The sequence below is a fragment of the Anguilla rostrata genome, chromosome 13, assembly GCF_018555375.3.
Source record: "Anguilla rostrata isolate EN2019 chromosome 13, ASM1855537v3, whole genome shotgun sequence".
Lineage (NCBI taxonomy): Eukaryota > Metazoa > Chordata > Actinopteri > Anguilliformes > Anguillidae > Anguilla > Anguilla rostrata.
This window is the reverse complement of record NC_057945.1, coordinates 8,070,596-8,094,046: the sequence shown is the minus strand read 5'-3', so window position 1 is coordinate 8,094,046 and position 23,451 is coordinate 8,070,596. Positions and strand designations below refer to the sequence as shown.

General features: G+C 39.7%; 1 protein-coding gene and 1 long non-coding RNA gene across 2 annotated transcripts; one reads left to right on the top strand and one right to left on the bottom strand.

The window, feature by feature from the left end:
• Window positions 1–2,619: 2,619 nt before the first annotated feature.
• LOC135237565 (uncharacterized) lies at window positions 2,620–11,122 on the bottom strand. Its single transcript, XR_010324868.1, has 3 exons — window positions 10,946–11,122; window positions 10,684–10,801; window positions 2,620–9,003 (listed from the first exon to the last, which is right to left on the bottom strand). It is a non-coding gene; the product is annotated as an uncharacterized LOC135237565 (long non-coding RNA).
• Window positions 11,123–11,383: 261 nt separating this feature from the next.
• eif2s2 (eukaryotic translation initiation factor 2, subunit 2 beta) lies at window positions 11,384–19,979 on the top strand. Its single transcript, XM_064304814.1, has 9 exons — window positions 11,384–11,577; window positions 13,312–13,492; window positions 14,886–14,986; window positions 17,067–17,178; window positions 17,708–17,808; window positions 18,023–18,171; window positions 18,524–18,580; window positions 18,802–18,887; window positions 19,448–19,979. The coding sequence occupies exons 1-9, from the start codon at window positions 11,563–11,565 to the stop codon at window positions 19,621–19,623; spliced, it is 978 nt and encodes a 325-aa protein (XP_064160884.1). The 5' UTR covers window positions 11,384–11,562; the 3' UTR covers window positions 19,624–19,979.
• The last annotated feature ends 3,472 nt before the right edge of the window (window positions 19,980–23,451 follow it).

The window sequence follows — 23,451 nt, the reverse complement described above, 5'->3', positions numbered from 1 at the left end:
CCAGACCACTATTCTTCCTCTGTCAGCCACTTCTCTATCTCTTGCTGGGTCCATCTTTACATTAATAACACATTCCCAACATGTCTCCTTTTACTGTATAGATGGTAATGAAACTGAAAACACCAGGGTAGGTCTCCATTTGAGATGGGAATCAGCTGTGGTTGGTCTCACTCACATTGTTTTTCACCATTTGTCTCAATAAAATAATATGTCTTTTGAATTTTGAATATTTGTTTCAACATGTGTGATGTAGGAAATTGCTGCCCACTTGAAATTTGAATGTTAGGTTTATAGCTTTTCTCAACTGTTTAGACACATTTCCTGAAACTATACCTCATTTCTCAAAACTATAAACACAAAACCTAAACATTAAACTGTTTCTGTAACACTTGTACTCTCGCCCAAAAATGACATTTCACCTCCAAATCATGAACACAACTCAACAAATGAATAAGGATAATTAGGGCTAATCGGAGCCTAATTGCTAATTGGCAACCGTAAATTGCCAGTAGGTGTGAGTGATTGGTGTGTGTGCCCTGCGATAGATTGGAGGCCTATTCCAGGGTGTATTCCTGCCTCTCACTCAATGCTTGCTGGGATAAGCTCCCGCACCCCCCCTGTGACCCTGCCCAGGGTAAGTGGGTATAGATAATGGATGTATAACGGGCTGCAGGCATAACCACTCTGTGCAGTTGTTTAGGTCCACACAATTCAGGCTTTAAATTGGGGGTTTTTTTGGAACACACTTTAATTGCCAGTCCAACCCCCAATCCCCTGGTCTGCGATTGCTTTCGCTGATCACCCCCCTGTCCACTGTCCACAATCAGTTCCAAAACCCTCCCTGGTCACCACCTCTGTCTTCTTTACAATTCACACCCTGAGGATTCACCCTCGAACCTTCTTGCCTAGCGCCACTGGGGCCCAGAAGGATTTCCGTGTCCGTTCTAAACAGCCTCCTGACAGAAAAGCCAGGGACCGCCAGCTCAGCTTTTCTAAGCATTAAAAATGGAAAGAGCCCAGATTACGTTTTATTGTAACACTTAACCTTGAACAGCAAATACAAATTCCAATTATTTTTCTCTACTTTTTTGTTTTCTCTCATATTTTAAAGCCTTGCCTGGTCTGTATGGTGGAGACAACGATCTGAAACCATGGAACTTAGAAAAATAATCACCTTTGTTCAGATAATAGATAACAGGATCGCAATTAGTCCAGAAGTATGATGTCAATCGGGTTGCATGATGTTGCTTATTTATCCATTTTCCCTGTATCAGTTCCACTCGCTTGCCTTAATGAGCGAGGCTTATCCAATTTCACCTCAAGGGTCTGAGTTCGGTCACCACGAGGTCATGATTACATAACTCTTTTTACCAGCATGTTTGTTGAGCTCTCCTTGTTCAAAACCACCAATGCAAGGGGATTATACCTCAGAGGATTTCAATATACTGTACATTTTTTTTTAGAGGAGAGCAGGATAGCCTGGCCTTCTGTCTATTTTTGGGTCCAATCAGACAGGGAGGAGAGCAGAGAGGTAGAACCCAGAGAAGGGACCACAGCTGAGAAAGTGACACGGCAGGGGATGTAAATTTTTTATTAAAATTGAGGAATAGATAAAATAACATTTTTCCATTTAGCAGAATTTATATTTAAATGCACTGTAAATGTAACATTAATGTTGTTGATAACTTGGGATTTAGAGCTCATGGCAAAGCGAAATTGGTGATGCACTTGTTGAAATCTAAATTCTTTATTATAAAATAATTTAGTAAATGTTCACTAAATTTCACTAAATTTTTACTAAATTATGAAAGTATCATTAAAATGGTTAATCATTCAAATGAAGGTAATGGCCAATTATATGCAGCAATGAGCTCATAATCAGGGTCTCATTAGAACATTCATCATCTGTTTTTCATTCGTTTTAAAAGCAGGTTGTTTTTTGTTTGCCTGTTTCTCAATAGAGCAGCTGAACACATCTGTTCCCACCAAATCACTGCATCCTTAACGTTACATGGCAACCGTAGTTAACGCAATGGCGCTTGCTTAACATTGTAAGTTCCATGGCATTATTAATGCCTCCCCCTGGCCCCTGGTGGTTGAATTATATTCTGATATAATTAGGTAAAAATGTGTTATTGACACAATGGGAGGAATCACCTAGGAGTTGGAATATCTATCCACTCATTTTCACATTTTCAAGAAGTTCTTTTTATGATGAAGTACAGCTGGTTTACTGCTGTTGTCTTGATTGCTTTACTCAGGCAACTCAGATATCCATGTGAAATACAGTCTGGATTGTGATGGGCTGAAAAAAACTTTTTAAATTGTAAAATGTGTAAGAAAATGAAAAGGTACTTTTATAATTGAATGTGTACATTTAAAGCCATTTAAAACTGTTTTTCAAAAATCCTCAACATAATTTCAGAAAGCTAAGAAAAGCTTTGCTTTTTGAGGTATATAATAATGGGGTTTATTAGTACTGTTTGAGGGAAGCCCAAAGCGTAATGCTAACTTCATCCTTCTCTGATTTGAGACCAGACAGAAAATGATTTTGCAACTATTTATTTGTTTACAAAAATACTGGTTCACATTAATTTCTCCAACAGAATGCTGGCACAAGTACACAAATATTCCCATTGCAGAGAGAGCGTGTTTTGCACTTCTAAAACTGACATGAAGTAATCTACATGTGTTTCCATTTTAAGAGAATAGGTGACTATTATGTAGTCTTGTCGTACTTGAAAGAATATTCTTTCCGTTATGTCGGGGATTTTGTTTCAAAACCAATTTTACGATTGTGTTACAAAATATGGGAAATTACCATACTTAGGAGAAAAACATAAACATATTTTATTTTGCCCACAGAAAGCATAATAGCTCTCAAAGCATCGAAAAACAACTTTCAAGTTTCTCTTTGTCATTCTCGCACACATTTCTGCTTTGAAGGTTAGGATACTAATAACTGGATTGGACACCTCTTTTTACATCCAATTTTGATCACGTTAGGCTGATTCAACACAGAAACAGTACATGTAAGTCTGGCTTATGAAAAAAAAGAGTTTTTAAATTACACATGAATGAGTCCATGCATGTGTGTGCGTGCATGTATGTGTATGGGTGTGTGTGCATACATGTCGGTACCCAAGTATACGTATGTGTGTTTGTATGCGTATTTGTGTGGGTATATACGTACGTGTGTTCGTGTATCTGTGTGTTGGCGTCTATGTGTATGTGTGTGTGTGTGTGTGTGTATGTGTGTTTAGTACTCCAATATGATAAGATCACATTTCAGACATGAGTTTGGGTTTATAGATGAAACCCAACTGATCTGGTCATTATTGGCTGAGGGATTTCTATGGCCTTCACTCCTAGCAGCCAGTGTCAGTGGCCTCTCTGACTCTGTGTCAGTGTTCCTCTACCTGCAGTGACTGATATTCTGATGCTCTGTCAGTGCTCCTCTACCTGCAGTGACTGATACTCTGACGCTCTGTCAGTGCTCATCTTCCTGCAGTGACTGATACTCTGATGCTCTGTCAGTGCTCCTCTTCCTGCAGTGACTGATACTCTGACACTGTCAGTGCTCATCTTCCTGCAGTGACTGATACTCTGACACTGTCAGTGCTCCTCTTCCTGCAGTGACTGATATTCCGATGCTCTGTCAGTGCTCCTCTACCTGCAGTGACTGATACTCTGACACTGTCAGTGCTCCTCTTCCTGCAGTGACTGATATTCCGATGCTCTGTCAGTGCTCCTCTACCTGCAGTGACTGATACTCTGATGCTCTGTCAGTGCTCCTCTACCTGCAGTGACTGATACTCTGACACTGTCAGTGTTCCTCGTCCTGCAGTGACTGATACTCTGACACTGTCAGTGCTCCTCTTCCTGCAGTGACTGATACTCTGACACTCTGATGCTCCGTCAGTGGCCACTCCATTTCCTGTCTGTCAAACTTTCACAGGATATTGTTCAGTTTTATTTCTCAAATACCTTAGACTCCTGCTATATGCTATTTGCGCTAGCTTCTCATAGATAACCAAACTGCACCAGAACCTGCACATTTTATGCACGACTTATTTCCACACAGCTTTTACCTTCCTGCGTTAGGCTAGGATAGAAGCAATTGTTTCCATTACACAAAGTCATATTTGAATACTTCTTTCCTGTATCTGCCGTATTATTAGAACAGCAATGTGTCAACAACGTGAAATGTGTCTTTTGTTCATATAGTCCTGCAGAACTGAGCAGGGCAGACCCATAATCTTTGAGCCTGAGAGTTCACCTACAGGTCAGGTCAGAGAGATTAACATTCCTGTAAGTGTGTTCTGCACCATGGCCTTTTTCAAAAATGTTACTGATCATAAACGCTAAATTTTTATGTAAATTAAATAGGAAATTTACAGTTTAGCAAGTTAGTGAATGTGTTTCCAGCTAATTTACTGAAGTGGTTTGTGTGTTAATGGTATACCATTGAAAGAATTAACTTCCTCATAAGACGGCTGACCCTATTTCACTGATTAATGTCACTGTCCATCAACTCCCTCTATGGTGAATAGACACTTTCTGAAAGATTAGATTGTGTTTATGTTTATCTATTTTATGCATTATTATTTTCTCACTAAAGTAAATAAGACATCTCATATAACGCCCCTCCTGGTTTCACTACACTGGCTTCCAGTTTCTTTTAGATTTGGTTTTAAAACGTTATTTTCACTTTTAAGGCAAGGCTTGGTCTTGTTGCAGAATATAGCGCTGATCTCTTAAAAACACACAGCCTATCTCACTGCTTTAAATCCTCAACAAAAGACCTCCCCCCTGTCACTGCTTAAACCAGGGGGGAAAAAGTATTCACGTCAACGTCTCTGCTTTTACAGAATCATTTGCCAGATTTTTATCAACCTTCTTTTTTAAGTGTTATTTAAAAACCAATAAAAAAAACTACCTTTTAAAACTTGCTTTCAGTCCTATGTAAGTATTTTCCTTATATCATTGTTTCATTCAATGTTTATTTTCTGTATTCAGCTTTTGCTCTTATTTTGCAATACTTTTTCTGTGTAAAGCACTTGTGCAGTGTAAGAAAAGTGTTCTACAAGCAAAGATTTGATTAATTATCATTGTATGATTTTGTCACAGTCAATCTAAATTCATTGACTCAAATTTAACTGTTTACTATACATAGAACTAAAGCATGCCAAGCTATTTTCTTGTCAATATAATGGCTTGTGTAGACAAGCATTTTCTAGATTAAGTAGATTACTGTTAAATGTACAAATTATTGAAATTAATATTATCAATACGTTGCATTATTTGAACTACCAATGCAATGGCCAGAAAGTTAAAAGGAAAACAATGGTCTTGCCTTTTTATTTCCAAATATATTTTCCCCCTCTCTGTTTCTTCTCAGTGGAGCTGAACCTTGAATTGAGATGAATGTTCACAGAATTTCTTTTTTAAATTGGCCTTCTCACTGCAACCAGCTTAAATCTGTCTCCACTGGCCGTGATGTCAAGAGGGTGCACATTTTTATTAAAAATCGATGTCTTGGATAATTGCCTCAGACGTCTCAGATCACTAAGCATCTCTGACATTTAACCTGTGGTTCTCTCACTGAGAACGCCTTTCTATGTCGGGAATGGCCTCATTTTATGGTCCACGCTTGAATACCTGGGTTCAAGAGAGGGATTGATGACGATGACTTTATCACACTGGTATAGTTCTGAGGGGGTCATAAAGGTTATTCATTTGAAAAGTCCTCATCTGACACTTTTATTTATCAATTGAAGCACTAGTCAGTGCAAATAGACAGTTAGACAGGTTTGCACACAAAATGCCACCTCTGATCAAACACCATTACATATAGAGAGAAGGCAGCTCAATCACTTCTGCAGGTTTTAGAAATTCAGCACTAAAACCATGCAGTGCAGCAACTGCAGAGATTTCAACCACAGCCAATGGATATTCACATCATTCAATTATTTTGGCATCGATATATACCCAGAAAAATTACAATAACATTTTAAAGAAAATCAAAACAGATTGGGACAGAGATGCTCATTTCTCTCTCCCTGAAAGGGAGAATCCAGTTTGGTTTGACCTGGAATAATATTGATTCTGCATTGGCTCAGGATGAAATTCTGAGTCTGTCCAATATTCGCAAAGCATGCTCTCACCTTGACACAGCATATCTCTCAGAAGTGCGGTGCAAAACTATCTGTCAAACTAAAACGTATAATAGCAATAATTACTAGCTTCAGTACTAACCAAGCCCAGCCCTGATTAGCTTCAATACTAACTAGCCTAGCCCTTGCTTGGGTTCAGTACTAATGAGGATGATGATGATGATGATGATGATTATTATTATTATTATTAGTATTATTATTATTATTATTATTATTAGTATTATTATTTAATACCAATAAATATGTTTATGCATTTGTGTTATTTATTTTTTAAGAATGAAATTATTATATGGAAATTGAATATTGAACATAATGTCTTTTCGTCTTCTCACTGGCCAAAATATTTCCTTGTATATATACTTGTGAAATGCTCTGAGATTAATGGTTGAAACATATTACAAAACCTTTAAAAAGTATGGTTTACATGATTTATGAATTTTTCAAGAATGTATTTATAATGCAGGGTGAATAAATATTGAATTCACAAAAGGACCTGCTGGTGTTCACATTTTTTAGCATATCTGCAATTATTTCAGTAATTTCAATTTTATCATCGTTCTTTCATTTCACTCATTTTATCATTGTTTTTGTCACTTTTGAACCAGTTCTTTATATTACTTGTTTAACTAGAGGGTTCACTCTTATTACATTCAAAAAGTAATTTATTTTGTTGTGGAATTAATTTTATTTGTAGTGAATGACAATCATAAATGCCTGATGTATTTATATATGTTTGAAGGGTAAATGTATTTTGCTATTTCTTTTTTGTCACACTCCATTTCACAGGTTCCAATGTAGGATTTGCAAGTTATCACATTTTCAAAAGTAACAGGAGTAATGGGTCTCACCTACGATTCAGCAAATTCACTGGAGAAATAAAATGAAATAATTTTGTTGACACAAGGAGTAGCTTTAAATTTTACGGGCTGTTTGTTGAGAAAATACCGACAAAAAAATAAAAGTGAGGATTAGTCATCATTTCCAAAACCTGTGGTTAATGCCCTTCCTTACTTTGACTTTTTGAATAAATAGACCAGATACATATTTTCATGGTGGGTTCTGTTAATAGACTGGACTGTGTTTTTGAACATGTAAAATTAATTTCCTCCTGAAGGAAAAAAAAACTATTTTAATGTAGATTTCTCCTACATGTCTCTGTGACATTTATGCAACATACAAATTATCCTGTTTTTGGCACTGGGTTATCTCAAACAGAAATAAATATGAATTATGTAATATAAATAATATATTTGCTACATACACTTAAGGTACCATGAGTCTATAATTAAACAAAGCTCCATTCTTCTCATGCCATATTCACTGAGCTAGCAAGTGTTTTGGCTCAGCGTTTTAGAACATGTTCTCTATACGTGCATACATCTTTGACTTACGTATTTTTAATTTTTGGCATTAACATTTGTACCTGCAGGTAAGAGAAAACTGAATGCTCACATGTTGCAGAGGTCCACGGCACTGAGCAACCCGTATATTACAGCCACAGCAGGCAGAACTGCGCATGAGTCTTAATCAGCCTCTCCACATTACGGCATGCCAACATAAACTCTGTGAACCACAGGAATTTAAATCATACTTATGTCCAGAAAGATCTTAGTCGGTGAAATCATTTTAGTTTTAAGTTTAAACGTTTTAAAGAAAATAATGTTATTTGGATCTTGGTAATGGAAACAATTGCTTCTATCCTAGAATTTGTGATGAATTTCTGAAAATTGGCCTATTGCAAAAATGTTAGGTTGGTTACATTGCTGCAGATGCATAAATATTAGCTTGGTTACATTGCTGCAAATGCATAAATATTAGCTTGGTTACATTGTTGCAGATACAGAAATATTAGCTTGGTTACTCTGTTGCAGATACATAAATATTAGCTTGGTTACATTGGTCAGATGAATAAATATTAGCTTGGTTACTCTATTGCAGATACATAAATATCAGCTAGGTTACTCTGTTACAGATACATAAATATTAGCTTGGTTACATTGTTCAGATGCAGAAATACTAGCCTGGTTACACTGTTACATGTGCATACATATTAGCCTGGTTACATTGTTACATGTGTACAAATACTTGGTTACAAGATAGATAACGTATTATTGTCACATGTCCAAAAAATAATAATTTAATTGCAACTGTAGATTGAATTAAATACTTTACATTTCCTAGATTTAACCTAAAATATTTTCACTCCATATTCTTTGACACTCACATTTAAGTTCTGTATACTTTTACCTTTTATTTCACTTTTATGCTCTGTGAAAATTTTTAAGATGTACCCTATATAATAAAAATAATAATAATAATAATAATGTTTATTGTTATTATTATTATTTATGTATTATTGTTATTGTTATTATTATTATTTATTTATTATTATTATGTTTATTATTTATACACAGTGCTATGCACAAGTTCAACAACTACCTTTTTAGCTTACCTTCAGAAGGTTTCAGTTTATAATTTTCATAACCAATTAAAGATCATTCTGTATGTTCCCTGTGTATGTGTTATCATAAGTACATCGTGATTTGACATTGCCTTGGTTTAGCTCCTCGGAGACAGCTGGGTGTGGAGGCAGAGCGGCTCAGTGTGACATTCACAGACGGTTCCCTCCGCTGGGCCGCAGCTTCTTTTGATCGATTCCTCCGGGTCCCTCGGCTCAGCGCATGAATCTGTGAAAGGCCGGAAGCCTGTGGAGATCCTGCCGCTGAGGGAGAGCGGAGTCGGCCATCAGAAGAGCAAGCGGAAGCTGGAGGCTTACTCCAGGAGCCACATGTCTGAGAATTCAGAATCCCGCTGCTCTCCGGGGGTCCTAAGGGGGGTTGGGGGGCATCACAATAAATTCAAACAGACATTGTGCTCTTAATTTTCTAAAGTCAGACACACACACGCACACACACACACACATAAAAAAAAATCTATTTATACCCCTTTCTTCATTAAGAGTGAAGAGGGGGTTAAGAGTGAACATTAAGTGCATAATGTTGCCCAATTAAACATGTCAGTGTTTCCATGGGGGACCATTTTATTAACATGAATACTCAATTCACAATTTTTAAAAAATATATATCAAATTTTACACTCATATAGCAGTGTTGATTGCCATGGTATTTATCATGCGAAGTACAGTCAACTCACAGTTGACTAAAACATTTTGTTGCATCCCAGTGCAAAGTAGTGCTTTTGGTTTTGGTCACATACGGACCAAGAGTAAATCCCACTGTTTCTCTAAACATGCACATTTTTGGCACTTTTAGATAATGAAGTTTATATTTGGAAATGCATTGCTGTGAAATCTATTTACAATTACATCCTCCAAAAAGATTTATACATTTACCATTTACCATGATATACGGCAGTATATACCTTTTCCAAAGCATACGTCAGTAAGGGGGCTCTGTCACCCTAAGGTTTTAATTGTGCAGTTTTCTCTTCTGTGGGGAAATGAGCTCCTGTCTAATTTTATGAGTCTCCCTGACCCGTACAGAACAGAAATGTGAAGGAAAGAGATTTAAATAGGCTAACAGGCTAAAATAATGCAAATGGCACGGAATGACTGCATTTTTATAGTTCCTCAAAGTCAATTCTTCAAAAGAGCCAGATAACTGATAAAAACTACATAGGTCAGTAAAATATTATTTCACTTCATTTAAGCAGTAGAAATGACCTTTTATTTTACATTTTTAATTCATTTCTGACATTAAATGTGCTATTAGCCTTTTTATCTATAGGCTGGCTTATCTGACCAGTGATTGGTTTGCAGTTTCTTAAGCATGTTGTATATATATATATATATATATATATATATATATATATATATATATACACACACCATGCAAACGAATAGGCTACCAGGACTGGCTAATTGTGGTTTAAGTATTCGTACGATATCTAAATTCAACAAACCAACATGTAGGCCTATTTCCACATAACAATGAGAAATGAATTATTGCCAAGATTGAGACTATTGATTCTTTACATTTATAATGTAGACTACATTTAAAACTGGCACATTTTTGAACTACAAGAAACTAGCCTACAACAATTCATGTTATATGAGCCTATAAACGAGAGTCTGATTGGTGCACCCATACAAATAACAAACCATGTCCTTAATGTAGATGTGTCGAGTAACGCACGGAATGCATAGTGATGACACTTTGAATTAATAGTTAGTTTATACTCTGTAGACGGACATGGATCCTATAGACTTTTCCTTACTTTGGCAATTTTCAGTAGTTCTGAATAAGGCTGTGTCCGTTTGTATATGCCGACATCTTGGCGATAAATACAGGTCGTTTTGGCAGAGTGTTCTGTCTCGCAATTCGGAAAGGAGCGAAGTTTTCCAGCAGGCGAATTGATTTCTGATGGTGGTCCCAGCGAACACGCTTCAAGATGCCTTAAGGTAGCTGTCTTTTCAAGGGCAGTAGACAGGTCGTGCTGTAGTGTGTCTGCGATAGCTGCACACGACAATGGATGCGCTGTTCAATACCTGAACGTTAAAAGAAGCAATTGATTGCGTGGGCTTGTGCTGCTATCTTCCATGTTTGCAGAGGAGCGGACATCGCAGCGATGGGGACGGGCTAATTCATTCAACTGGATTTTTCAAGCTGGGAGAGAAGTAAAACCAGTGAATAATAGCACACATCAACAAGCAGAGGAAACCTACGAGTCAAACGATAAAGATGGATAATCCTGTACCATTGATCCATTAATGCGGTCTTAGTAATTGCCAAAATGCAAGAGTAGCCTACCGTACAAACATGAAGTGACGAATTGACTGGTGTTAATAGCAATGCTTCCTTCACCTTGCCTAGCACTTGGAACAAAGTTAGTTCCTTATAGCGATGGTATGTTTCTCCATAAAGCGATGTACATTTATCGATTATACTATTTGGTGGGTGCAGGCTATTAAATAATAATAATAATAATAATAATAATAATAATAATAATAATAATAATAATAATATAGGTTTACGCTGCTTGCTGAGTTGTTGTATTATTATCCGCTGGTTTTATAACGACGACGACTAGTACTACTACTACTACTACTACTACTAATAATAATAATAATAATAATAAATATTATTATTGTTATTAATAATAATCATTTGTATCCGTATTATTATTATTATTATTATTACTCAAACTGTGTACTCAAAAGAAAAACTACAAGAACCATAAGCCTTCATTACTTGCGCATGCGCAGCTGAAACCCGGACTCTCGCGCTGCGTTTGTCGCTCTGGTAGCTGAAGCTGATGCAAGAAGTCGCTAAAAAGGAAGGTTGAAAACTAAACCGCAAAACGTATATAACGTTTTATTTCACTGTAGACTCTAAAGGAAGAAGAGTTTGAAACGCTTTCAGCAACAATGTCTGGAGACGAGGTGAGCTCCGTGTTCTGTTTCCAGTGTGAACAGTGAGGCCTTGTTGAAACGATGCGGCGTAGTGCCCATGTGTCCGGCGGTAACTGGCGTGTGGCTCGCAGTGCTGCGCTACTATCCTAGCTAGCTTCTGCAATACTGCCTGTTTGTTTGAAGCTAGCTGCCTTAATATTTAATGTACCCGTCAGGAAGTTTATAGATGCCCAGTAATCAATGATAACATGTCTGTCCTAACTGTTGCTAAGCAGAGATAACTGACTGGCTGGCTAGCCTAGCTGCATATCTAACGTTATTTTCTTGGGTGTGCTTGTCATCCAGCAATTCTGTGTGGTTAGCTAACAAATTAGCTAATGTTAGCTGAATTTGTAATGTCCTAAAGCTAGTGTTTTAGCAAGTGCGTATTGGTAGCTATGTATAAAATGTTTCCTGTGACTTGTTTTTGGTCCTTAAACTGACAGTAAGGATTATTTCCATCATAGAATAGTTCTGAGAATATCAATACAAACGGTGTTAATCCCCAACATAGTGTGAGAAAACTAATCTGGTATCTTTAATTCAAAGGTGGGTTTTGAGTATGCAACTAACATCAAATACATTTTTATAGAATTGGATCTTTCTTATAATGTCAGATTCACAAAATGGTATTCACACACTCATCTCTTCATTATTCGACAATCATAATTCTGTATACTTAAGTCTAAAAGGAAATGAATGAATGAAACGTGTCTCCTGAATGAAACCCTATTGGCTGAAATGGATCCTTAGATCTTCAGAAAAGGATTTCCTTTGTGTTGGGTGCTCAGGCTTCTTCTGCCCAGGCCCCCGCACTGTGGAATTCTTTACCAGAATGTGTCAGGGCTTCACAGTCAGTCTTTACTATTAAATCCCTTTGAAGAACTCATCTTCTTAAATAACCTTTTACTCTACGTGATCATTATTTTTCATCGTTCATGTTGCTTTTATCGTATGACCTGTTTCATTTTAATTTCTTTCAGAGCAGTGAGTCTCCACCCTGGTCCTGGGGACCCCACTGTGTATGCTTGGTTGTTCCAACCATAGGAACCAGCTCTTTGTTGTAACAAGCTGCTAATGGTTCTTAATTAGACATTTTTACAGTTTACTGAAGGACTTTTTACTCTCTTGAACCCACATTATGGCAGAAATGGCTATGCCCTAAAACAATAAATGTCCCGTATTCACATCCCAGGAATTTCAGTCCGTCAGACCAACTTTTGCTGTCGTTTACTGTGCTGTATGTACTACATAGCAAATAGTTCCAATGGAAAGAGTCTCCACTTTTAATTGATTCAGTGACAGACTGATGGATCAAATCAGTTGGGTCCCATTTCCCGAGAGTGTTTAAACCTGTAATCATCTGCGCTAAGTGAACTTTTACTGACAGCAAGCGGCAACAAGCCAAACCTGCATTGTGTTAAAATACGTTTACCCACACAATTATGGCAGAACTTTAATTGATCTAGAGATTGGCTTTGACAAAAACCAGCATACAAAGTGGGTTCCCAGGACTGAGTTTGAGAACCACTGCACTGGACTATACCTTTAATTATATTGATTTTTGTGGAAGGTGTTTTTAACGCCTGTGTGAGATGCTCTTTATAAAGCTTATAATTATTATTTGAATAGACATTGTGTATGATTAGCTGCCTGTTTTTGCAGTTTCTCAGCACGTAAAGCATGTAATCTCTGCTCACTTGGCTGTTCCGCTCTCCTCTGCAGATGATCTTCGACCCCACCATGACCCGGAAGAAGAAGAAGAAGAAGAAGCCGTTCATGCTGGAGGAGGACGGGGTGGAGGCGCCCAGCGAGGAAACGCCGGTGCCCGAGGCCAGGGACCTGGAGCCCGACGGGGGGGAGGACAGAGAGCTGGACCTGGAGGAGGACGAGGGCCGGAGGAAAGGTGAGGGGCTGGGCGCGGCGCGGGGCGGGGCGGTAAAGAACCCTCTCCCAGCAAATCTGCGTTTCCTTTTCAGCAGGAAGCCGCAAGTTTGTTGACCGTCCAGGTGTGGCGAGATTAGAGATTTGCTTGAGGTGGGATTTGAATCAGGGCCTCTCACTCCAAAGACAAATACAGTACGTTACCAGTCAGGAATAGGCAAAATCGCCCCTAGCCTAGGGCAACGTGCGTATTTTGAATTTGAGGGTTGCGTTGCCAGGGAGCGTTGTCACGGTAACTTGCTATGAGTCATTCGCTTTACCACACCTCACAGTGCTTTACTGGTGAACTAGTGGAGCTGCACAGGCGGGTGCAAGGGAAGGCGCTGCATGTGGAGTTGGGGATTGATGCAGAACGTGTGCAGAGTCTCGTGGGGTTTGCGGAGTGATCGAGTCTGAGTAATTTGCGTCAGTGTCGATACTCTACTCTTTCAGGTTACTCTCCAAAAGCACGTGGACCGAGTGTGCGAGTGAGTGTGAATGACTGAGTGTGTCTGTGTGTGAGTGTACAGGCAAGTGTGTCGGCCTTTAATGCAGAAGCGCACTGAAGATGATTGCTTCTTTCCCCGTAGGGATTTCATTTTCTGCCGAAAATGAGGTCTGTGGTTAACTTGTGCTAAGGACAGATTCACATTTTATTCTAAGAGATAAATTACATCCATTAATATCTCAGCCGTGAATTTTGAAGCTGTCTTATGCTTTAAAAAAGTATGTTTCCAGTTTCAAGTTGCTGTATTGAAACTACAATGGTTGTCGCCTGCAGGCGGGCTAGCATGGAAACTACAGTGACGGTTGCCATAATGCAACCGTTGTTGTACAGCAGTTTCAATTATGCAACTTGTTAGAAACTTACTTTTTTAAAGCATATAACCGTTTTGAAATCCACAGTTGCGATAATAATGTGTGTAATTTATCTTGTAGAACAAAATGTGAAACTCTTAGGTTCACCACAGACCTTATTTTTGGCAGAAAATTAAACCCCTGTGGGGGAAAAAAAAGTCATTGGAAATCTGGCGAGGGAAGCCATGGCTCTAAAATTCAAATTTACTTCCGGGTTTTAGGACTACAAACTGTAACACTCTATTATAGAGACAGTCTAACAGCTCGGTGACCTTTGCCCTTGATTTTAATGCCGTCAGGTGTACTGTGCTATCAGAGGAGCAGAGATCTTTGTGCCAGCACAGATGAGCATGTTTAATTAGCTGCAGTGTTGCATGCGCTGTGTATCTAGCGTTAGTATCACTACATGGGTCTACTGTACCGTAACACCCGACGTACTTTTTAATGGAGGTGCTTGAGAAGTGTTGCTGTAGTGCAGTTTGGTACAATGGCACTTTGTCTTGTGATTGCTTGTGCAGAGCCCACAGATGACCTGGACGACCTGAACTTTTTCAACCAGAAGAAAAAGAAAAAGAAACCCAAGAAGAACTTTGACAATGACCTGGAGGAAGGGATGAAGGTGGGCTGTGATGTCACGTGGTCTTGCACTTTTGGCAGTACTTAGGCTGGGGCAGTTCTGCAAGGGATTTTGTAACCGGTCTTATACAATCATAGCCCTGATGTAGCTAATACAACCATAGCCCTGATGTAGCTAATACAACCACAGCCCTGATGTAGCTAATACAACCACAGCCCTGATGTAGGTAATACAACCATAGCCCTGATGTAGCTAATACAACCATAGCCCTGATGTAGCTAATACAACCACAGCCCTGATGTAGCTAATACAACCACAGCCCTGATGTAGCTAATACAACCATAGCCCTGATGTAGCTAATACAACCATAGCCCTGATGTAGCTAATACAACCATAGCCCTGATGTAGCTAATACAACCATAGCCCTGATGTAGCTAATACAACCATAGCCCTGATGTAGCTAATACAACCATAGCCCTGATGTAGCTAATACAGCCATAGCCCTGATGTAGCTAATACAACCACAGCCCTGATATAGCTAATACAACCATAACCCCCATGCAGTACGAATGTGATGTGCATAGTTGTGTTGCTGGTATAAATAATGTCAGTGTTTGAAGTTTTCCTGTAAGTGAACGATCTCTGCTGTTGCTAAACAACCGAGGCCTATAAAGGACTCATTTTAGTAGTGTTTAACTTTAAACATTAATATAAATCATCTCCGATAGCCTGGCCCAGGTTAAGCACAGATGTTCTTTGTGCACTTTGATCAAATGCATTTGGTTTTAAAGAAGCACGCTCTCTTCTGAGGTGGCAGAGAAGGCATGGACAGTGTGCATGGGTGTGCGAATTCAGCTTGGGTTGGGCCTGTTCTTAGATGGGGCCCGTTGATATCTGCACCGTACATGTGGCTCAGATTATTTGATAATTTGACAGGCGTGCCCATTTTAGAATGTGTGTATTTACAGATGTATAGATGGCTCGCCTAAAACATTTTTGTTGAAATCCTGATTTACTTTCACGTTGCCTTACCAGTAGTACACACAAAACTTTTAGTCTTACTTTAGCATAATTTGATTCATCGTTTTTCAAAAAAGTCTCCATGGCCTTTTCCATTTCGATTATTCTCTTGAGTTTCCAGGAACGTTACAGGTGTCCAAGAACTTATTTCAATTGTAAGATTAAATGCAGATGTCAAACAGTATGCCACAAGTCCACTTCAGTGTAATTATGTGCATAGATACAAAGGATTACATAACATCAACTCATCAGCATATTGGTCTCGTTAAAAACTCCATTCTAGCAGAAGGCAGTCACATCGGGCTTCCTGGAATTTTTTGATGTTTTCCAGTCATAGAAAATTGACTAGAAATTTGCCCAGTTTTCCTGGAAAACAATTTGTTGTACTAGAAAGTATTTTCAGTGTAAGGTTATTGGCCAAAAGCACAGGGACCCTGGTTGATTGCAGTTTACCCCCAACCAATATATTTTTGTTTCTGGAAGCCTTATTATTCAATCACCGCTTCATGTCATTGCCTTAAGACATTCTGGAAAAAAAATCCTTAGAGATAAATAGTACTTACATTTGGTGTGTAAATGCCAAATAAAGTAATGAATCAAAGAAAAAAGAAGGCTCTACACACCAAAAGATGCCTCAAACATGCTTAAAGCAATAACTTTTAATTGAAGACTACGACAAACCTTTCTGTGTCAAGCTTCCGTCAGTGTCTGTTGATACATTCCGATGTTTTCTACGTGTCAGGTGGGGTTTAAAAAAAAAAACAAAAGCAGAGCACGTGCTGCCTTTGAAACTAGCTGACAGAAACATAACTTAGTCGTGAAAAGCAGAATGTCGGCCCTCAGCGTACAGAGAGACCCCACACTGCGGTATATTCAGAAAGCCAGCCAATCAGAATGTAGTTACTCTTTTCAGGTCACACGGTTCCCTTAAAGGGGCAGAGACCATTTTGTGCTCACCAGCGTTGACCGCTGAAATGTCGCCAATGCTGAGAATCCTCCCATGTACCCAGAGCGCCAGAGGTGTTTGTTTGTCTGCATCATCTACGATGGTTGTACTTGGGAGTCCCCAGCCATTGATTCTGTGCTTTTGCTCTATCTGCAGGAGCTCAAGATCGAGGTGGAGCAATCGGAACCTCTGGAAGAGGATGATCTTCTGCTGCCTGCCAAGACGAAGAAATCCAAGAAAGAAGGTGATATCCTGGACAAGGATGACGGTACGAGCACTCACCTGTACACTGAAATGACATAAGACATTACTGAACATTCTCTCCTGTATTCAGCTGTAGGAAAGTTGTGTGTGCGCGTGTGCATGTGCGTGTTTATGACTGACCCCAGTGACATTAACCTGGACTCAATCAGGATTGCAGCCAGTAAATTGAGCCTTTTGCATCTTCACTGATTCCTTGTTGGCGAGAAACTCAAGACTTTGAGAGGAGATGATGAGTTGAGGACAGTTGTTGGCTGTATCTCCAGGCCGAAGCTTAGGGCTGGGGAACCTGGCTCCTGTTGTGTCCTCATCCTTTGCCAATATTGTTCCATTTCTGCTCTTGTTTAAGTAGCCCAGTCATTTTCATCGTCTGAAATTTTGTCTTCATTTATTGCTCATGAAACCCTTTTCTGCAGTCTAATCTGCGAGTGAAGTGGCAGTTGTGTGTAAATATGTGCATGAAGAGCAGATATGTGGATTGCCATAGAAAGAGTGGCCCCAAGGGTGACCCATGCAATCTCTTGTGCCCCCTGCAGGCCTGGAGGACGATGACGGGAGAAACAATGATGGCATCACATTCAGCTCACAATCAGGGCCGGCGTGGGCGGGGACAGAAAGGGACTACACGTATGATGAGGTAACTCCGCCCCCACAGTGACATACTCATACATGTACAATGAGGCATTGCAATAAGGAAGCTTCGCCCCCACGGGGCCTTCATGTCTGTGTCATAATCATTTTAACATCCCACTGCACACTGCATAAGCAGGTATTGAAGTGTACGATAAGCTGGTGTTGAGGTGTAGTAAGGTGTAGCTGGAGAAGTGCTGATGTTCTTCCCTCTTCCGCAGCTCCTGAATCGCGTCTTCAACATCATGAGGGAGAAGAACCCCGACATGGTGGCCGGAGAGAAGAGGAAGTTTGTGATGAAGCCGCCACAGGTGGTCAGAGTCGGCACCAAGAAGACCTCCTTTGTCAACTTCACAGACATCTGCAAACTGTGAGCGCCCCCCTCAGCCACGGAGGCCGTCTGTGCACGTCTGGCATTAATCATGAAATACAGATTTTCAGACCGTAACTGTAACTGTGCGCTCATGACCGCTGATCTCTACAGCATGCTCATGACCGCTGATCTCTCTACCGCATAATCATGACCACTGATCTCTCTATCGCATGATCATGACCACTGATCTCTCTATCGCATGATCACGACCACTGATCTCTCTACAGTACGCTCATGCCCGATGATCTCTGTTTGATTATGACTTACAGAGTGATTGTAGCCTATTGTCTCTGTTGTTTGATTGACTTGCTGACTCCATCCTGATTTTTTTTATTTTTTCTGTCTCCAGATTGCATCGCCAGCCCAAGCATCTCCTGGCCTTCCTGTTAGCCGAGCTGGGGACGTGGTAAGGGCTTTCCCGGGGCGCCAAACGGGCACCCGCCGCCCTCTGGCCGTAGTTATCTCATTACCATCAGCTGGCCTGTTTGAAATGGCGGCCAGGGCTCACGCGCCTTGGTGTTACAGCTTAATGGACGCCTCCGTTTCCTCTGGGGGTTAAAGAGCACACGCGAAAGCAATTCCCGCCTCGCCGATTGGCGCTTAACGAAACCCCTCCCCTTTTTGCAGCGGCTCCATTGATGGGAACAACCAGCTGGTGATCAAGGGGAGGTTCCAGCAGAAACAGATCGAGAACGTCCTGCGAAGATACATCAGTGAGTGCGGCCGCCCGGCCTGCTTTCCCCGGGAGCTAAGCAGGACGATGGCCCTGATTTCAGCTTTGTTTTTGCAGGGGTACCACAGGGTTCAGTATTCGGACTGTTGTGGTTTAGTCTATCTGAAGAAAAACATATTTTCGATGCACAAAATGCCAAGTTACTCAAACATACAAAGCACTGTCAGCTAAAAGTGATTGATTCAAACTTGCAAAATCTAGGCCTGATATCAAAATTGGGCCAAATTGCAAGAAACAGTATTGGCTATCTTCGCTGACACAAATTAAACAAGCTGTATTCCAAAGCAGCGCTACCCAGTGTTTCCTAAATTGTTTCAAGTAAATCGGCCCTGTGTTTTTTTTAAATAGTGTTCATTTAAACTTTGTCTCCTCAAAGTTTTAAAAACTGACTCATGGAAGATGACATTTAAATGAATGTTTTAAACAGCTGATTAAAACTTACACTCCATAAAGGATAAGTCTGTACTTGGTTGTCAGGTAAGTTGTACAGAATGTATAAGGCAGTGTATTCATGCGCTTGCGTGTGTTTTTTATTTGCAGAGGAGTACGTGACGTGTCACACCTGCCGCTCTCCGGACACCATCCTGCAGAAGGACACGCGCCTGTACTTCCTGCAGTGCGAGACCTGCCACTCCCGCTGCTCCGTCGCCAGCATCAAGACCGGCTTCCAGGCCGTCACGGGCAAGAGGGCGCAGCTGCGCGCCAAGGCCAACTGAAGCCCCGCCCATCCCCTTCCACCACCCCCACCCCACCCTCCACCCCACCCCTTCTTCACCCGCAACGGACACTTTCAACTGAACTGTGACCCGGCCCCCAATTCGTTAGCGAAAACATTTGCCTATTTCAAACGACATCAATAAAAGTGCATAAAAGAGCGTGGGTGGCGGTGCCGCCGAGCTTTCCGGGGGTTGTTTCGCGATACGATAACTGCCAGGTTCGTCTGGACGTCGTGCCGGAGAAATCCACCCGTGTCTGCCGGCACCGGCTCTGCCCGAGGTTGTGTTTTTTTTGTTTTTGTTTTGTTTTTTTTAGGACTTATTATTATTCTCAAATTAAAATGATATCAAGGGTATTGTGACGGTCTTGCAGTATTTCTTCCCCCTGCTTGGAGTTGTACTGCTAATGCAGATGCTAGCCAGACATTTCAGGGAGTGTGGCTAAGGACACAAAGGCGTTTCTAGCACTCAGTAAGCGACTGAAGAATTACATTCATCTTTTTGCACATTGCAGCAGTATTAATCCAATAGCTGACCTGTTTTGAAGTTTTAAAATATCAGCGTTTATGGCATGTAATTAATTTCAGTGCGATAATTCGGTTTCACTATTTTGATTCGCCATTAAAGGGTCATTTTTTCCCACTCTGTCGTTGATGAGTGTTTAGAGTTTTCTGCATGGAAAATTGTCCTTTGCGATGGTCAGAGCAGACTGTAAAGGAAACTCAGGAGAGGCTGCAGTCCCGCCCTGGGGACTGGCTTAAGGTAGGGGTGTACAACGAGGGCTGAAGCAACTTCTGCTCTTATTAATGTAATTAGATCACTCATATCTTGATCTGACACTTTAAAATGGTCAGCTGCAGACTGTGTACTGTAGTTTACTATGGTCTGTTAGAGGAGTGATCTTGCACTGGTGTGTACAGTGGTTTGGAAAACTAGGCCTAGGTAATTGGTTTGAGCAAAACCCAAATTAAACGGATTAAACACACACTGAAGTTGTGCACCCCTGGCTTAAGGGACAACCAGGTTTATACAAGCCTACTGGACTTTCGAAAAGCTACCAGATGTTTTTATTCAAACCAGGGTTATGATATTGTACATCTTGACTTAAAAAAAGGCTTTGATAAAGTACCATGAGTGACTTACTGGGTGTTTCACAGTTCTTGTTTGTCCTTGTGTTTTTGGAAGTGCAGTCTCCAAAGGAAACATGACAAGAATATTCTCCAAAAATCCTTGAGTTGAAATGTGATGTTCTTGGTATTGAAATAACAATTGTCAAAGATAAGTCAGCAAAATTATGTCATAGTGCATTTGGAATCCGCTCGAGCACAAAGTGTGAAAGTAGGATGGATTTTGAGCAAAGTTCTGGATTGCACAAGGGTCTGCTGGGTCCTCTGATTTTTTCATATCTACCGAAAAGATAATGATGGGCACAATAGTTTTTTAAAAAATTTTTAAAGACAGAATATTTATTTATTTTTAATTTGGCATCTCCAAACCCAGCCGAATGTCTGTTTCACAAACTATGTTTGTACAAGCCAGGGGTGTGCTGAAACGTCACACCCCTGACCAACAAAATTATCTTTCTGTGTATCTGTATGCGGATAGAAGACCGGAAGTGGGAGTGGTTTATACCGGAAGTCACGTTAAATCAAGCAAACGTATTTTCTAACCTAATAGGCTATTCATTGGAAATGCAATTGTTGTACCTTCAAAGCATCAAATTGATTTAATATTGGCATATAATTAATTATGAAATATATTTCCACTTCCTCATACTGTACTTTTCATCTCTCTCTCTCTTTTTATTTTTATTTTTAACTAAACTAAGTTTTATGAACTGTCTGATGCCTCCGCCTCGTTGATGTGAGAGTTTCCCTGAACGATAGCCGGGAAAGGCAGGGCTCTACTGTGCCCCCATTTTGGGGGCATATGCTCCTAAAAATTGACGTGCTTCTAAATTATTTTTCAAGTTAGCACACGTCTACTAATTGAGATGTACTAGTGTGCTCCTAAAATGTTCAACTTAGGCTCCTAAAAAGTTCAACTTTTTATTTACGATGGTTGGCAATCGTAAATAAAGCTAGCAACAGTACCTAGAAATGTGATTTAACATTGCCATCAATTCTGAAATTATACATTGAAAAGGGGAGGGGGGATGTAACAACAATTCAAAAGTGAAAGAATAATGTTGCTGTTTAAGGGGAGGCACCACCCCTTATTAGGAAAAAAAAAATCCTTTACTCACGGGCTATCAAAATGAAATTTGACCAGTTGAATAAAGACACAAATACAAGGTTTTTTTGTATAATGACTTCTCATTTTTTTATTTTTAAAATATGCAATGAGCAATTAGCTCATTAAATATGCACTAATTTGCATATATGCATATTCAATATTTCAACAGGTAAAAGGATTTTTTTTTTAATGTGATCAATAACTCAATAGTTAGGGCTTGTCAGAGAACTTTTGTCAAAATATTGTTTTTTAAATGAATTATTCCAAAAACAATATGTACATGCTGAAAAAAAAACGTTTTTGACCTATTTTTACAGATAAAATGCCACATAAAATGAAATGACAAAACATATAAGCTCATTTTACGCTTTGTGTACTCGACGATGGTGTTATATTATCATCTAAAAGAACTATTTATAAGGATTATTTACCTTTAGTTTGTTCATTTTATGAAACTATACAAGTTATGGAAGAAAAATATAAAAAAATATCAAAATTCACATATGGAACCAAAATCGTCCTTGGTGCCTCCCCTAAACTGCTTTAGAATGCTGGATGTTGTAGCGCATTGATTTTAGAATTGTTAGAAGGCCGAGGTGTCCATTTACTGAGAAATAACTTGGAAAAAAAACTAAACTGGAAGAAGAAAAACCTGGACTGGATGAAAAAAAACCTGGACTGGATGAAAAAAAACTGTCCAGTCCAGGTTTTTTTTTCTTCTTCCAGTCCAGTTCTTTTTATCATCCAGTCCAGGTTTTATTTTATTTTTTCTTTCGTTTTTTGATTGTTCAAAACTTTCCAGCATAATTTGACTGTAGTGTGAGTGTTCAGTTTATTATGATTCACCCTAAGAGATTAATGTAAATTTACTGTGAGTGTCTAATTTAATATGATTTCATTTAAGAGATTAACAATGTAATTTGAGAGTAGTGTGTGGGGTTTTCCATTTTCGAATTAGTTTTAAAAATGATTTAATTGCAAAGCCCTCTGATACAATAAAATGACACAATTTGTAATACAATCTGTATTTCCTTACCGACGAATAACACCAAAGGATTGTCAGCAAATAAAATGTATGCTCAAATAATGATTGTCTTCTGTTCCAGATATTCTTGAATCGTTACTTTGTTGTTGTCGGACTCAGTCTTTGATTTGTGAAACCGGCCTGAGCTGGAGGGTGTGGCTGGTCAGCTGGGTGGGGTTGTCCAAGGCCCAGAGGACACATTACATTACATTACATTACGGGCGTTTAGCAGACGCTCTTATCCAGAGCGCCTTACACAACTTTTACACAGCATTTTACATTGTATCCAATTATACAGCTGGATATATACTGAAGCAATGCAGGTTAAGTACCTTGCTCAAGGGTACAACGGCAGTGTCCTAGCAGGGCACTGTTGAACCTGTGACCTTTATGTGACAAGACCAACTCCTTGCTCATTATACTACACAGCTGCCCTCCAGCTCTGGTGTGGTCCTTCCTGGGCTCCTGTTCACAGACCTGCTGATTTGGGATTTGCAGCGTCCTTACCTCAGGATTTCTTCCGTTACGAGCAACAAATTGGCGTTCAGTTCAGTTCCTTCTGTAGTCTT